This window comes from Enoplosus armatus, chromosome 16, assembly GCF_043641665.1.
Source record: "Enoplosus armatus isolate fEnoArm2 chromosome 16, fEnoArm2.hap1, whole genome shotgun sequence".
Taxonomy (NCBI): Eukaryota; Metazoa; Chordata; class Actinopteri; order Centrarchiformes; family Enoplosidae; genus Enoplosus; species Enoplosus armatus.
Window position 1 is genome coordinate 18444865 of NC_092195.1, and position 16116 is coordinate 18460980.

Genomic DNA, 16116 nt, shown 5'->3' on the forward strand with positions numbered 1-16116 from the left:
TCATCATCAATGTCATTATCATCAGAAAATACATCTGCTGAACTGCTAACATGGTTAATACATGGCCTTAGTGGTGCCACACTAGAGCAGCGCTGCCTAAGTCATGCTAGCAGTTAGGTAGAAGATGTAGAGCTCTGCTTTTCATAGATCCATTATTAGAAACAATCATTTTTTTTAAATAGACGCACCTTCACATTTGACTGTCATCTCTGCAGCTACAAAATAGTATCATGTTACTTTTCTTTATGTAGTGGTAAAATAATGCCACTGCATAAAGTCAACACATTACATTTCAGTATTTGTTTTTACTCCATGTACACATGTACAGTCAATCAATGGAAATCACACATTCACAGTCAGCTCTCACTTGGTCATAAAATTGTTCCTGTCCTGGCATTTGCGATATGGTACATCGGTCAGACAAAGATTGAACGTGTGTGAGAATTTTCTTGATGACAATTCTTATGTCTTGACAGCTGCACCTCATAACTGATTCATATATGAATGTTGTGTGTTTTTACAGGGGACTTTTATGTGACTAAAGAAATACTCACTGAAGCATATATGTTTTTAAAAAAAAGTCACTTTTGGTTTAGAGTGTTAGTGCACCAGAGGCCAGCTATGCAAAAAAAAACCACTTCACCAATTGAGCATGTTGTGTCCAGATCACAAGAGTGTGTGTGAATGAGAATTTTTGTGTTTGTTCTAATGCATACTATTAATATGTGAAACTTTAAACAAGCGTTTTGCTTGAAAACCACTAACAGCTGCCAAAGGAGAATTGTGGACATCCGAGCTCTGAGTCATGGATCAGAATGAGAGATGGAAAACAAAGCAGGACTTTTATAAACACTAAATGTTAATGAGTTAGATCAGTTTACTGTTCATTTAGTTTAACTGGGAATCACAATACAATACTGTCACAATGCTTAGCCAATGATGAGTGATTCCAATCTTATGTGATTCATGGTATAGTGCAAGACAATAATCTGCAATTCATCATAATATCTATACACCTGAAGAGGTAAACATACCTTTGGAATTGTGTATATTGTGATAAATTGCTATATAAATAATTCGACCCACCCCTTGTCAGTCTTAGAAGTCCTAGAAGTCATAGTTAAATTTTCTGAGCCTATTCCAGTTTAAAGGTCAGCAGGAGGATTTAGTGTCAGTGCAGTGTTAGGAGTCAGAATGAAGAGTGGCATGCAGAATGCTAACAACCAGCTTCTCACCTGTCGCGCCTCGCTCTGCCGAGCCATAAGCTGGCCCATTAGTGTGTGTGCCGTGGGACAAGCCCATACGGTAAGTAGCGCTCGCTTTCTCTCTTACCGTTGCCTGTAAGTTTTTTCTCACCTAGATATTTTATTCTTCTCTTCTTCTGAATACTTCTGTGCTCTTTTATGTGTGTTTGCTTACCTTTATCTAGAGCCCTTTTCTGCGTTTTTTGTTACTAGTTGCTTTGTTGCATGCTTAGTGCTTTTTTTTAGAATAACAGTGGTAAGTATCAAAGCTCCTTTTAATATAAAAGAGAAATTAAAATATGAGAAAAAAACAAATTCATAATATGTACAAATTCTGACAATAAGCAATTCTATTTTATTTATTTATTTATTTTAACTTTTATCCGTTATTGTTTTTTTGTGGACACCGGTTGTGGGTTTTCTTCTTTTTTTGATTCTACTATCTGATTCTACACATAATACCCTATAGTATCATATGATATGATAACATAATACTTGGCTCAAAGTTTCATACCACATTGATCTTTAATGTTACCAGAATGAATGTCAACTAGAATTTTGTTTTCTTTCTTTTTTTAGAACCAAATTGCCATTGCTGGTGTAATTGACCTGGGAACAGTGGAAACATTCCCAGTGTTCCAAGCAGCCCAGCGTGGCCTTATTGACCAGGACACCTGCCGTGTACTACTGGAGGCACAGCTCATTATGGGTGGGCTCCTCCAGCCTGACTCCCCTCTCAATCATTCACTGGAACAAGGTCTAGCTCAAGGCCTAATTGACACCCATACCAGACAGTCCCTTTCTGAGCTAGAGAGTGCCTTGCTTTTGGTGGAAAATACTAAGTCTACAGATAACCAACAACAAAATGTGTTGCCAGTAGCTACAGCCATGGAGTTCGGGCTCATCAAAGAGGAGGTGGGACTTCGTATCCTAGAACTCCAGATGAGCACTGGAGGCCTGAGAAACTCGTCAGGAAAAATGATGAGTATGGAGCAAGCAGAAGACAGGAGACTTTTGACTCCCAGAACCCTCACCAAACTCCAGTCAAGGCTACAGCATAGAGAGCTGATCGATCCAAACACAGCTGAAAAATTAAACCTATATGAGCTACAACAGCGCTGTGTCCCCGACGATGACTCAGGTCTCCTTCTCCTCCCTGTCAAACAACAACCTGGAGGAACTGTCTGCCTCCGGTCTGGAAGAAAAGTTGGCATCTTCCGTGCAGTCCAGGAAGGCCTGATTGATCGGAAAGTTACTGTACGACTTCTTGAAGCTCAGCTCTTTGCCGGTGGTATTGCTGACCCACGATCTGGCCACCGACTGACGATTGATGAGGCCGTTCGCCATGGACTTATGGACCAGGATCTAGCCTGTGCCATGTTAGCACGACAGCTGCAAAATGGGGGAATTCTAGACCCTTTCAGTGGAGACCGCCTGGATTTGGAAGAGAGTATTCACAGGGATCTTCTCTCCTCTCGTTTGGCTCTGTTGGTCCTTGAGTCTCTTTGGGCTTTCATGGGAATACTCTGGCCAGAGTCCGGAGAACTCCTGCCCATTGTTGAAGCTCTTCAACAAGGAGTGATCTCAGGAGAGCTATCAAGGAGCATCTTAAGGCAGCGACATGCCATTGGGGCTCTGTACAACCCAGAAAACTTCCAGGTGCTGCCCTTAAACCAGGCTGCTGAAGAGGCTCTGGAGCCCAGTGTAGTCCGTTGTCTTAAAGACACCCACATTCCAGATGTTCTTTCCAGCATGAACCAGTCAGGTACCCCATCTCTAAACCGCTTGAGCTGGGGTTCCACCAGCTCCTCTCCACCTCCATCCTCTCCACCGCCTTCATCATCTCCTGAAGGCTTTGTCTGGGATGCTACACCAACACAAGGAATGGATCCTGAAGAACAAGCAAAACACAAGCTGCTGTTTCACCTCATGACTCACAGCTATGTGGATGCTCATTCTGGGAAACGATTGGTGCTGCTGGACCCTGAGTTGGTTGAGTTGGTCAAATCTTCTCAACTGGTTGCTAGAGACTCTGTATATGGAAGTCAAGTTGAGCCACAAAGCAGTTTGACCACAGATGAGCAGGGGAAGTTGCAAATTGTGAGAGAGTTTAAAGGAGTGAGTGACAAACAAGCTGGAGTTGAAGAAGAAAATTCCAATGTAGTCACTTCAAGCAAGGACTTTGAGATGAATGGTAAAGGCAGTCTAGAAGAAAGCTATGATGGAGAAAATGCCAACAAATTGCTGCAAAAAACATCAATAGTTGTAGAGAGTGATTCAGCCTTTGCCACTAAAAATGAAATTGACATAGCTAAAGATGCAAAAGTAAAAGCTCAAAAGAAAGGGATATCCAATCTTGAAAGTTTAATGACTTCAGTGAAAAACTTTGATGAGGAATCAACAAAAAGTCAAGATGAGCCAGTAGCAACTGAAGCCAAACCCAGGTATAGTGGTGGTCAGGAGACTAGTAGTACAACTATAACAGAAAATAGAAAAACAGTCACGTCACCACTCAAATCAGAGGGAGATTTTAGATTATTGAAAGAACCTACCCTACTGGGAGCAAAAAGAAATGAAGATTTAACACAATCTGATGATAGGAAAGATATAAAGCACTCCCAGACTGAATCAGAAAGGGTCAAACAAAATGAGCCTATAACAGAGACTGACTCAAAGCATGCTAAACCTCAGATTGATATCCATGATTCAGCAGTAGAGAAGGAAGGGGAGGATGCTGAATTTGCTAGGTTAGTCCAAGAGCTCAAACAGGGAGGTCTGATGACAGAAGAAGGGGAAAAGCTGCTCCCAGATGAGGCAGTAGCCCAGGGTGTCCTCCCTGGCCACACGGCAGTGAAATTAATGGCTCAGGCAAGTCTGTTTGGGGGTTTCCTAGATGCGAGCAGCGGTGAGTCACTTAGCATGGAGGATGTTATGCAGGAAGGTTTACTCGATGAAGATTTAATGTGGAGTGTCCTGAAGTCAGATAAAACCCTTGCAGGGGTTGTGGATGTAGAGAAAAGGCAGATCTGCGGGGTAAGGGAGGCAGCTCAGGCAGGGTTGATTGACCCCCACACCGCTTCTCGATTTCTAGAAGCCCAGGTGGTGTCTGGGGGGATTGTTGACCTACGCAGGGATAAGAAAGTCTCTGTCACTCTAGCCGCAAACCTGGGACTAATTGAGGAAGATCAAAGAGAAGAGTTGGTGGCACTAGAGAAGGCATACAAAGGAAAGGATACAGATTCAGCAACGGCCCTCACTAAAGCCAGTTTACAGCTACAGATGGAAGGTGTGATTGACCCAGAGTCCAAGTCTCCAGTTCCTCTCGAGCGAGCAATTCAGAAAGGTTTCATTAGGTCTGAGGAGGCTTATCAGGTGTTGGCAAGGCAGGTGGCTGAGGGTGGTATAATACATCATGCTTCAGGGATGAGACTGTCAGTTTCTGATGCTATAGATAGAGGACTAGTTGATCGGTCCATTGCTCCTGGGCTGGAGGAATTAGAGTTGGTTTACCAAGGAAAAGTCAGCCCTTCATCTCACCCAGAAGCTTTTGTTTTCCAGGCATCAACAGGAGCCATTTTAGACCCTGACTCTGGATGTAAACTGACATTAACAGAGGCAGTTTCTAAGGGTCTTCTGGATGAGAATATTGCCAGTGAAGCCATGGCTTCTTCTACTGTAACACAAGGAACGCTTGACCCCCAAACTGCACGCATTGTGCCTTATTCAGAGCTTGTAAACCAGGGTAAGATAGATATAGAAACAGGTAAACGCTTCTTGGAGGTGAAACCATTCAGAGGTGTTCATGATGAGCAAACGAGAGACAACTTGACCCTTTCTGAGGCAGTTACATCAAAGAAAGTTGACCCAGTTCCAGCATTGAGGCTGCTCCAAAGCCAGGCAGACAGTGGAGGGATCATTGATATCAGTACTGGAGAAAGGCTCCCCCTATCTGAAGCTTGTGAAAGAGGTTTAGTAGGAGAAAATATGGTCAGGTTAATGGCCACCAGCCAGCTTTTGAAAGGAGGCTTAGTTGATCCTGCCACTGGACAAAAAGTCTCTATTCTCGATGATGCCATTTCAAAAGAACTGATCTCCAGTGACATAGCCTCAGAGACTCAGGAGAAATTGGCTTCTGTTGAGACAGAGGATGATGAAAGTAGCGCTACACCTGTTGCCTCATCTAATGGCACATACAGCCCTGCTGTTGTATTGTCAGTGTCAAGCCCAGACAGTCCAGAAAATTCTTCAAGATCTTCACTTTCAAAGAAAGGTTTAGCAATTACACAGGACGATGGAGCGATATTAACATCTGTAGTATCAGATCAGTCACTGTTTTATGACACTACTACAGAAGAGGACAAAGTAGAAGTGGCATTGTCAGTGGAAGAAAAGGCGTTAATTGAGCCAGACCAATCCATAGACCTCTTGCGGACGTTTGCTACTAATGTTGGGAAAAGAATTCAGCAAGCCATAGAAGAGATAGTACCACAGACAGAAATTAAGAAATCAGAGCCTCTTCCTAAGCAGCTTGATGGGGGACTGCAAATAGGTGTGAGTGAGACTGATGATAAACAAAAGGGGAACATTTTCAGAGATTCTGTTGGAGAATCAATTCAGCCACATGTCTGTGACACTGACAAAGATTCACAGGAAGAGGTTAGAAAAGGGGCTGCTATTTTGAAGTCAGATGGGGAGCCTTTGAAGGTTGGGGAAAAGGAGTGTAGACCCAGTGATGAGAGCACAACAGTGGTTCATCATGATTCTGAAGATGGAAACCTGACAGATTTGGTGGCCACAGAGATAAGAGATGACAGGGAAAGCAAAGATAACACTGAATTGTCAAAATTGAGTGAAGGGGATTATAGAAAGAGTGATATGGCACAGAGAGATGATGTTGTAGGTGAGAAGGGTAGAAGAGTGGAGAAAGAGAAACCTTTAAAGATTGAGGTCAAATCTAGCACTGACGTTGAGCAGCCAGACCAGTTATTGACCTCTCCATCCATAATGACACAAAGCAAAAGCAAAAAAAAGAGGAAAAATAAAAAGAATGGAAAGGGTAAAGAAGCAGAGAGTGAAACACACCCTCCAGAGATAAAACATCCATCTCAAATTGATCAAGCTGATGCACATATTGAAGTGCAGCTTGAGGCTGTTGTTGCAGTCACAGATGAGCTTGTTTCACAAGACCAATATGAGAAATCACAGATTCATGGTCAGGCAGCCTTCACAGGGCCTCTCAATGGAGAAAATAAAGCAAAAATTGACAGGAAGGTTGAAGCTGAAAGTGATTTGGTAAAGCAGGGAGAGGACGCATTTTCATCCACTCTTGAATTCACAGAACATACTATTGAGCCAGAGAATGACGCAACAAAAAATATGTTATCAAAGAATACAGAAAAGAGTGATAAGAGAGAGGAGATCAAAAGGAAAGAGCATGAAGAGAAAGTTGAAGAGAAGGCTTCTGTCTCTCAGCAACCAGAACAACCAGAGAGCAGTCAGGAGTTAAAGAAAGGGATAAAGCAAGAATTGCCTCAGAAATCTACTCTACCAGACGACGAGAAGGCAGCCTTGATACTGAAAGCCAAAGAGAGCATTCTTAAAAAGGTGTTTGAAAAAGGAGTGAGTGAGAAGCAGACTGCTGAGGAGCTGCAGGCACTGCGCAATGAGGTGGGGAAGAAGGAGACTCAAGGCACAACTGTTAAGGATGTAAAGACACAAACTCTGCCAGCTAAGGTTGATGGAGTGCAGAGGCATGACAAAGATGATGGTGTCAAGAGACCAAATGGTTCACCAAAAGAGAGTGAGGAGGAGATGAGTGTCAAAGAGAGAGTTTCTGTCAAGGAGGACATAGAGACCAAACTATTGGAGGCTTCTTCAAATGAGAGAGAAAAGAACAGGAGTTTTGAAAAGGAAGACATACAAAAAGACACCGAAACAGCTCCACCAGTCCAGGCTAAAGAAACTCAGCAAAGCAAACGAAGTAAGAAGAACAAGAAGTCCAAGGGCCCAAAAGTGACAGACAAAACTGAGCCTGACACTGAGAAGTTACAGACTGATGAAAAAGTGGATTCTCAGGTGACATCAACAAAAATTACCACAAAATCTGCAATGGCAAAACTAGATTTAGATAACTCCGCTTCGAGTAAGGAGCAGAGGATGGAGGGACGTACTGATGGTCAGTCAGCCAGTGATGCCATCCGACCTTCAGTTGGTGATAAGGCAAATGAAGTGGAGACCTCTGTAATTCATGTTAAAGGAGCTGAGACCAGTCAACCAAGTCCACCATATTTATGTCAATCAGAAAAACCCAATTCTCACATTGAGGAAAACATACAATTTACAGGGTTTACATCTACTGGGAAAGAAGTATCCCAAGAATCCAGTTCAGAAACTTGCAATGTTGCTGAGGCCGTCATATGCAAACCAGACATCCAACCCACTGCTCAATCTATGGCTCCTGGCAAACAACCAGATAAAAGACCAGTGAAAGGCAAAAAGAAGAAAGGCCACCAATCACCTGAAGTTGATAGGACCAATCTTCCTGAATCAAAATCTTCAAAAGACCAACAGCAACATCTTCAGTCCGCAGAATCAGCAGAAGATGCTTCAACTGAGTCTGAATCGACTGGAGTCTCTGAGTCTGATACAACCACTGAGAGTTGGGAAGAGGGAGAGGATGATGTCCAAGAGAGTCGAGAAATTGTGTCAAACAAAGAGGGGACGACATCCAAGAGCGGCAAGGTAAGAAGTAGTAGGTCATTAGTGAAGGATTCTCTCCTAGATTGTCTTCTGCATATATTTATACACACATTTTTATAATTAACAAGAGTTATTGTGTTTTCTTGTGTTTCTTATTCTTCTCCCGCAGTCGTCATTGATGCGCCAGGAATGCTTGGAGCATGACCAGCGAATTGTAGCCCTGGTCTCCATGGTAAGACATATTGAGGTCCGACTCAAACAGCAGCAACAGCAGTCTGTTGGCCGCAGCCTCATCGCCTTGGATGACATCATCAGACAGACTGAGGTGAAAGAATATGCATATTTACCTGATAGAGATATGCTGTTATATCAATGTCACACCAGCCCACATCAATATACCTTTTTTGACGCTTAAATTATTTCGCAGTTTCATTTGTGCATTTGGTTCCCAGTGTGAGACAAATAAGCAGATTTAAGGATTAGTCTCTTACCAAACAGCATCAAGAAAACATTTGTTTTCTTTTCCTAATCTGTCTCTCAGACTCTGGACCTTGAGTTGCATGACTTGGAGCCTGAGATCAACAAGGAAGTGGAGGCTGCTGAGCAGCTCTTGAAGCCGCAACCTAAAGGTGTTCCTCCACAGCTCCTATTAGCCCTGGAAAAGGATGGGCGGAGCTTGGCTCGAGGGTATGAGGCTGCCAGAGCACTTTCTGAGGGCATTCTGCAAAGTCTACAAGACCATAGAGACTCATATAAGGTAAAAGAAGTAATCTAGAGTTTTCTCTGTGTAGATGTTTGAATTTACTAGACTAGGACAAGGCTACAATACTGAACAACAATATTGAATCACTCTGATATTTCATTCAGGAGGCAGTAACAGCTGAGCAGAAGTCACTGGGAGGACAAGTGGAGAGTCTGCTCTCTTGGTTGAGGGAGACAGAGGCTCAGATGAATGGAGGAATGGCAGGGATGGAAAAAATGGAGAAGGCAGAGAAAGATGACAATCGTGATCAGCTCTCACAGCAGCTGAGTCTTTGCAAGGCAAGTTGTCCTAACTGAAGAAAAACTTTTTAATAATGCTCCTTTTTGAAGGAGCTATGGAGTCCACTCATTTACCTGTTTTTTCCCACTTTCCTTCAAGGAGCTCCAGTCCTCTCTGATGGCTCGCTCCAATGAGGTCAACAATGTGGCCTTTGACATTCAGGTGTTCATCTCTGAGCGGGCTCAGGACCTGGCTCCTGAGCAGAGCAGGCAGCTTCTGGGGCAGCTCCAGCAGCTCCAGAGGGACTTCCACCGAGCGTCGGGCCAAGCCCAGGCCTGGGCCGATGCCCTCTCTGCCCAGAGAGAGAGGGAGGAGGAGTGGCAGCGCAGGGAGAGGGTGAAAGACGAGGAGAAGGACCGAGAAAGGCAGAGTGCAAGGGAGAGAGAGGTTTGGAAAAAGATGATTGAGTCGGACTGGTTTGAAACATTGCGCTATTTCTCACTAATACATTTTAAATGCAGTTAGCTTTCTTATACTGTATTTCACAGCTTTATTTGTCATGCTGTCAACTATTGCCATGCTTTCTTACACAAGATCTTAGTACTGCTTTGATAAGCACTCACGGCCTATAAAATCATATTAAACTCATTTAAGACTAGAAACTGGAAAAGCCTGACCCACACTAGCTAACCTCCACAATTTAACTTGTAGTGCCATTACACATCATCTCAAACCTATTCTCATCATTTCATACCAACCAACTGCTGCTCTAGTTGCTAAAGCTTTGCCACTTGACATGGACAGTATCACCACCCTCACTACTACAGAGGCTTTTTATGCAAGCGTGTTTGCTATTCTGCATGTCTCTATAACATGTGTTTTATTAACCTGTTTGCCTTGCTGTTCCAGATTGCCACTGAAGGAAATCACTTGTGTCACGGCGGTAAAGGCTAGAGATTTGATAGCAGAAAAGCCTCGCTGGCTACAATGCTTAACTGTTTTTCCTCTTGTCTCTCCTAAATACAGAGGAGAAAGAGGAAAAACAGCAAATAAACATGTATTTGTTCTCTTTGTATTGTTTGTTGTTGCTTGACCAACATGTTGATGTGAAGATACTATATGTGTGTCTGCCTGTGTGTATGTAAGTGTGAACTCTGGACACAATCTGCTCAAAGCTTTGCAATGTGTGCACTATACAAGGATGTTGTCTAAAGTATAAAAACTGGTGGTTAGATCAAAAATGCAAAATGGTCTGTTCCTGTCACATGATCCACTTTAGTTGTTTATGATAAGCTCATCCTCAGTAATTCATGTCAGTATCAGTTTTCCTCACATTTTCTTTCTTTGTGGGTCTTTGCTCTTCTTTCTTCCTCCTCTCATCATTCATTTCTCTCAGGTGGTTCAACAGCAGAAAGCTGAATGCTCTCAGAAACTAGAAGGCCTTACTATGTGGTTGGCTGGAGCTGCCAGCTTGCTGGCCAGTCAGAAAGCTGGAGCAGAGTCAGGTGATGTGAATGTCCTGCAAGAGAAGCAGAAAAAACTAAAGGTATGAAACTTTTCTCCCTCCACATCTAGAATCCAAAGGCCAGCACCCAAAAACACACAAATTACTGTTTATATGTACATTCTGCTCATTATTATTCTGTTTTAATCTAATTGGCACAATTGGAACTCATTGTATTTATTTGATGGTTTATTAGAGTTACTTCTGACTGCTCTAATTTGTTCAGTTATTCATCCTCACTGTCTCAAGGCCATCTAGAGTTTTAGATACTAGCATATTTGGGTGACCATGTTTACCTCTTCGACCAAATCAAACCTGTTTTCCCTCACTTTCCAGGAAGTACAGAAGGACCTCCAGACTAAACGGGAGGGCGTAGCCGAAGCTATCCGATCTGTGGAGGAGTTGCTGGCAGAGCGAGGAGAAAGTCTGAGCCCAGAGGAGAGGGAGAACCTCCAGGGGGCGCTAACAAGAATGAAGGAGCAGTACAGTGCCCTTACAGATTCAACAAAGACGTCACTGTCAGAGGTGGACACAGCTATCAACACCACTGTACAGCAGAACACACAAAGGGTAAGAAGATGAGTGGTTATAGATATATGTATACATAATGTACAATTAATATTGTTTACTTGTTTGTTGTTTATTGTTTATTTTCCTTTCCTCTCCTCCAGGCGAAGGCTGAGGAGGAGCTCCAGGAGACCCAAGGCCAGATAGAGTCTCTGCTGAATGAGTTGTCCTCCCTTAACCAACCAGGCGGGAGAGGAGTTGGATCTGGAGTGGCCCAAGACTTTACTGATGCATCATTCTCACAGCCAGAGGGCGCTGTGATGTCACACACAGAGATGCTGCAGGTTAGAATCTCTAATCCACGTGTTGCTCTTTTCGACTTTAACGTCTTACAGCATCTTACAAGTTATAACCTTTGACCTCTCTCCCAGGCGGAGCTTCAGCAGCTCCAGTCTCAACAGGCACAGCTACTCCAGATCACACAGTCCACTCGCTCTCTTCTGGACCAACCTGACTCCACTGTTCCTCCTGAAGAGAAGCAGCGTCTCCGGGCTGCCCTGGATCAGCTGCAGGCCCAGCACCAGGACAAGCTACAGAGCTGCCAGGTACTCAAAATGAATACTGATGTGTATGTTAAGTCTATAGCCAGGCCTCCTGACCTGCCTTATGTGCCGTGGTCTGTGATATGTGGACCCTTGTCTACTGTAATTCTCTGATATCTCTGATATTCATTTTGAATGTTTTGATTTTATGACATGGTCAATGAAAATGGGCAAGACAGCGTTTACATTTCAGTGGCGAGGACAAATGAGTCCATTTAATATTCACCTTTTTCCTTGGTAATTTTGTTATACTTAACTGACTGCTGCTGCTGTAACTATTTCTTCTAGGACCGTCTGAGGAAGTCTGAGGCTCTGAAGGATGAGCTGACGAAGTTCCTCCAAGAACATGGAAATCTAGGTACCTGGCTGGAACAAAATGAACAGGAGCTCCGTTCCTTAGGGGAAGGAGAAACCGATGCACAAGGACTGAAGGGCAGGCTGGAGGAGCACAGAAAGGTACACAAAATACACATGTTAATAACATAATGGAGATGTCTCCATTCATCGTCTTAAGTTATTAATTCACCTTTTTTAATATTTACATGTGAAACCCCCTTAATGGAACTGGGTGATAATTTACTCACAAATTTGAGTTTATCATTCCCATTTAACAGGCTGCAGATTATCCACAAGAGGGAGCGCTTCAGTCATGTCAGACCAATTTTACACAACCTATGATACTTAGAGTACCTATGACCTATGATAAAAAGAGTAGCAGCACTTTAGACCTGCAGATAAAGACATGTCGATGTTGCCACCTAAAGGCAAAGAAATTAATACCCACAAGCTCTTCAAATCTGGTTAGAACCCGTACCCTCCAAAGAAACTAAAAAATGCTCTCGACAACCAAACTTACATTTTGTAGCAACTATACAAAAATATACTGCCATTTTAAGAGCCATTGTCTTTAGGTGGCCCTAGCATCAAAATTGCATGACTGTTACTTAATTCGTAACATCTGCAGGTTCAAACTGCGGCAGCTGCTGTTGCTTTTCTTGCCTGTAGGTGGTGCAGGTTGCACTCTAACTGCAGGTCTGAAAATGCGGGCACTATGGCTCTGCAGTTGGATTATATTGGCTGAGCCTGGTTTAGGGTGCTTTGAAGTGAAGTGAATTAGCTGAGAAATATCACTCACTGCATCTGGGTCCAGTGTAGCTGAGTAAAAACACACATACTGCCCAACTATGCTTTTTTGACCTTAAATTATCCATGGAAGACTGAGTTTCCACGCTCTGTTTCCATCCATCCATTTGCCCTGATTTACACTCACACAATCACACATTCTCATCTGGAAGCCACTGAGAAACTCCAAAGAAGCAATTTGGGATAATTCTCTTAAGAGTTCCTTGATATCACATTTGCAATGTTTTATATCCTTCTCTCACATATGTTTTCCCTGCAATTTTGGAATTTTCAACTAGCGACCTGCTGATCATGACCATACTTTCCATTAACAAGTTTTTATAAAAATGTAATTTTTCCAATAGACACACTGTACATATCTGTGTGAATTTGTCCCCAACTGACCTGTAAATGTGTCTGTATTTCCAGCTTGCTGAGGATGTGATTTGCCACAAGGCGGACCTGCGCTTTGTCTCCATCTCCGGTCAGAAGTTTCTGGACTCTGTTCAAGGAGCTCTGGAGCAAGTTGGGGGTTCAGATCCAGCTCTGGACAGCACCAAGCAGCTGGTAACTGACAAGCTGCATGATGCGAACCACAGATACACAACCCTACACACCAAGGTGAGGAACACTAGAATACATTCTTTAAATTGTTATAAATTGTCCTCAATTCATGAGTTATTACATTTTGTCTTGAATTTACAAATACGTTCTTTGTTGGTGTGTGCAGTCGACAGAGTTGGGCGGCCGTTTGTCCGGCCTGTTGGAGAGGTACCAGCAGTACCAGGATGAGGTCGTCTCCCTCCACTCCTGGCTCAGCACTCAGGAACAGAACCAAAGCATAGCAAAGCCCAGTGGCGAGACAGACCCCCAGAACCTGCAGAACACACTACGACAAGTACAGGTTAAGCACCGATAACAAACATTGACATAAACAAAACACAAAGTGAGGGAGAAGACAGAAAGTGCACAGACGATTTTCAGAGTTTGGAAAAATGTTATTCATGATCTGGGCTCCTCGACTGTCATTCCCAGCTGCCTTATTATATTGAGTTTGTTCAGAAATTTAAGTCTCCAAAACAGAAGAAGATTAAGAAATTAACGTCTGGAAAAAGGGTATAATACTGAAATGGAAAGTATGAGGGAACCATGTCTAAACATTTCTTGTCAGCTGTAGAAATGATTTAATTTTAACTGTAAGTGTGTCCTCTTTCCTCAGCTGCTGCAGGACGAGATGGCTGAGCGTTCAGTGCAGCTGGAGAAGGTGAAGAGAGCAGGAAGAGATCTGGTCAGCACAGACGAGTCTCCTTCCCTGAAAGCTGTTGACATTCTCTGTGCTGCAGGTAACTTAGCTCACTTAATCTGTCCCCTTTAGTCTTAACTACAGGCCACTGCTCCAGGATGGGGTGTTTTGTCTTACTCACAAATGCAGATTCAGGTTACACAGTTGGTATTTAGGAGATGTAAATGGATGGATGTAAAAATGACTTGATGGAATTAAGAATGGCCCCTCCTTCCTTTCAGATGGTTTAGAGAAGAGGTTTGGCTCCCTCTCTGCGTCGGTGTCAGAACGGGCCGAGCAGCTGCAGACAGCCGTGGCCCAGTCGGTCAGCGTCCAGGAGGGCCTGAAGGGTCTGCTGAGCTGGCTGGACAAACTGGTTCTGAATCCTGGACCAGTCGAGCCCACCGCACAGGCTGTTCAAGATGCCCTGACCCAGAACCAGGTACGAGTAAACGCAGAGGATTGAAACTCTGCAGGATTTTATATAAAGTACAAAATATCTCCTAAAAAATGTTGCCTTTGGTTTCTGTGTTTGTAAGCATCACCCTCAAAGTCCAAATGCAGAAACTGAATTTTAATCTAAATATTAATTATTATTAGATGTCTTCCATTTATTTAACAAAAACATCATGCCTTTAAAAAAATAGATTTGTAGGTATCATATCGATGTTTAAAAGAAAAGACCTGCACATCACAGATAATGTAACACAACAGGTTTCCTCAGAGAGTAGAATGATTGCACTTCTTTGATTGTCACATATACAAATCAAAATATTGCTGAAGAATGCATTCTCACTGTCATTTTTGAAACCTAACTTCTCCGCTTCTTTCCCCAGAAACTTCGCCAGGAGCTGCTGTCCAGGCAGGGCAGCGTGGAAGCAACACGGGACTCTGTTTCCAAACTCCTTCAGAGCTCTGACGCCTCCACAACCTCTGGCCTCCAGGGCGCTTTAGATGAACTGACTCAGCGCTACGCTGTAGCACAGGCTAGCCAGGCCGAGAGGGAGGCTGAACTCAAAGGGCTGTTGCCGAGACTGGAGAACTACGAGCGGCTGGGGACCGACCTCCAGGTCTTCACACAGAGCCGACTGAAGGCTCTGAGCCCGGCGGGCCAGCCAGACCGCAGCGTGGATGACTACAGGCAGACCATTGAGGTCAGCAGAGGGGTCAAATTTTTATTTCAGTATGGTCTCATTTGAGTTATATGATTTCAAGGTTTTAAGACTTCTTCAAGCCTCCAAGGGTATCAGTGGATTCATTATACTGTCGGCCTATTTAACGCTTTTGTCCCGTGTCTCTTTTCTCAGGAGGTCAGGTCCGAGCTGGAGCAGGAAGCTGGCCAGCTGAAATCCTTCTGCAACCTCGGTACCGAGCTCAGCCAATCAAAAGCTTTCAGCAACACTCAAAGCTTATTGGATAATGTCAAAGGGGTGTCTGATGAGTTCACCCAGCTTGAAGCCAATGTCAATGAAAGGTAAAAATGTTAACAGATAACATGTGAGAAGTGCCTTTTTTAATACATGCTGCTATACATGTGAAACCTTAACAATCAATCTTAAATAACTTTACATAACTTTGCTGTGGGAGTTAGTAAAATGTTTTCGTCTAGTCGTTTAGATGGTTGCTTCAGTGGGAAATATTTGTACTTATTAAGGTTAAATATAAAAAGGAGAGTAATGGGAATGATTATCTTAAAAACAAGATTTTAACAGCCTAAATATTTTTAATCCTCTTCTTGTCAGTTGTGCAGTTTAGCATAACTTACACAAGGGGGCACCAAATACACGCTGAATCTATCAATCCTTCAGCTGTATAGTTTTTGATGTTGAAACACGACGAGGGTCAATTCCAGTTCAACTGACAACAAAACAGATAACCTTCAGAGACAGAAAGAGTCAAACTTAATAATTAAGATTTGGTTAGACATGATAGGCGTTCTTACAAAAAATACTGTGACTGGCTCTGCAGAGCAGACTATGCCTCTGGCATTTCCAAAATTTGTTTTCTAAATTTGTAGCCTTCATGGAGCACCAGTTGCTATGCCTACCCTGTTTGACGTCGTATCAGTGAGCAGCCACACTTGATGCCTGTCAGAAGGGGGCTGGGAATTTATAAATACCATCGGCCTGGTGCTGGTTTATTGGATTATACTTGAGTTTATGAGCCAGTCACAT

General features: G+C 43.3%; 1 protein-coding gene across 1 annotated transcript in view; it reads left to right on the forward strand.

Annotated features, from left to right (window-relative positions):
- The window catches only part of macf1a (microtubule actin crosslinking factor 1a), a 208790-nt gene that overhangs the window by 127009 nt on the left and 65665 nt on the right, over positions 1–16116 (forward strand). The window contains exons 37-52 of the mRNA XM_070921294.1: positions 1824–7985; positions 8113–8268; positions 8485–8700; positions 8811–8984; positions 9085–9372; positions 10322–10471; positions 10766–10999; positions 11101–11280; positions 11368–11541; positions 11827–11994; positions 13090–13281; positions 13391–13564; positions 13880–14003; positions 14185–14384; positions 14779–15096; positions 15250–15416. Coding sequence (XP_070777395.1) covers positions 1824–7985; positions 8113–8268; positions 8485–8700; positions 8811–8984; positions 9085–9372; positions 10322–10471; positions 10766–10999; positions 11101–11280; positions 11368–11541; positions 11827–11994; positions 13090–13281; positions 13391–13564; positions 13880–14003; positions 14185–14384; positions 14779–15096; positions 15250–15416 — 9077 coding nt within the window. The remainder of the gene's footprint in view (positions 1–1823; positions 7986–8112; positions 8269–8484; positions 8701–8810; positions 8985–9084; positions 9373–10321; positions 10472–10765; positions 11000–11100; positions 11281–11367; positions 11542–11826; positions 11995–13089; positions 13282–13390; positions 13565–13879; positions 14004–14184; positions 14385–14778; positions 15097–15249; positions 15417–16116) is intronic.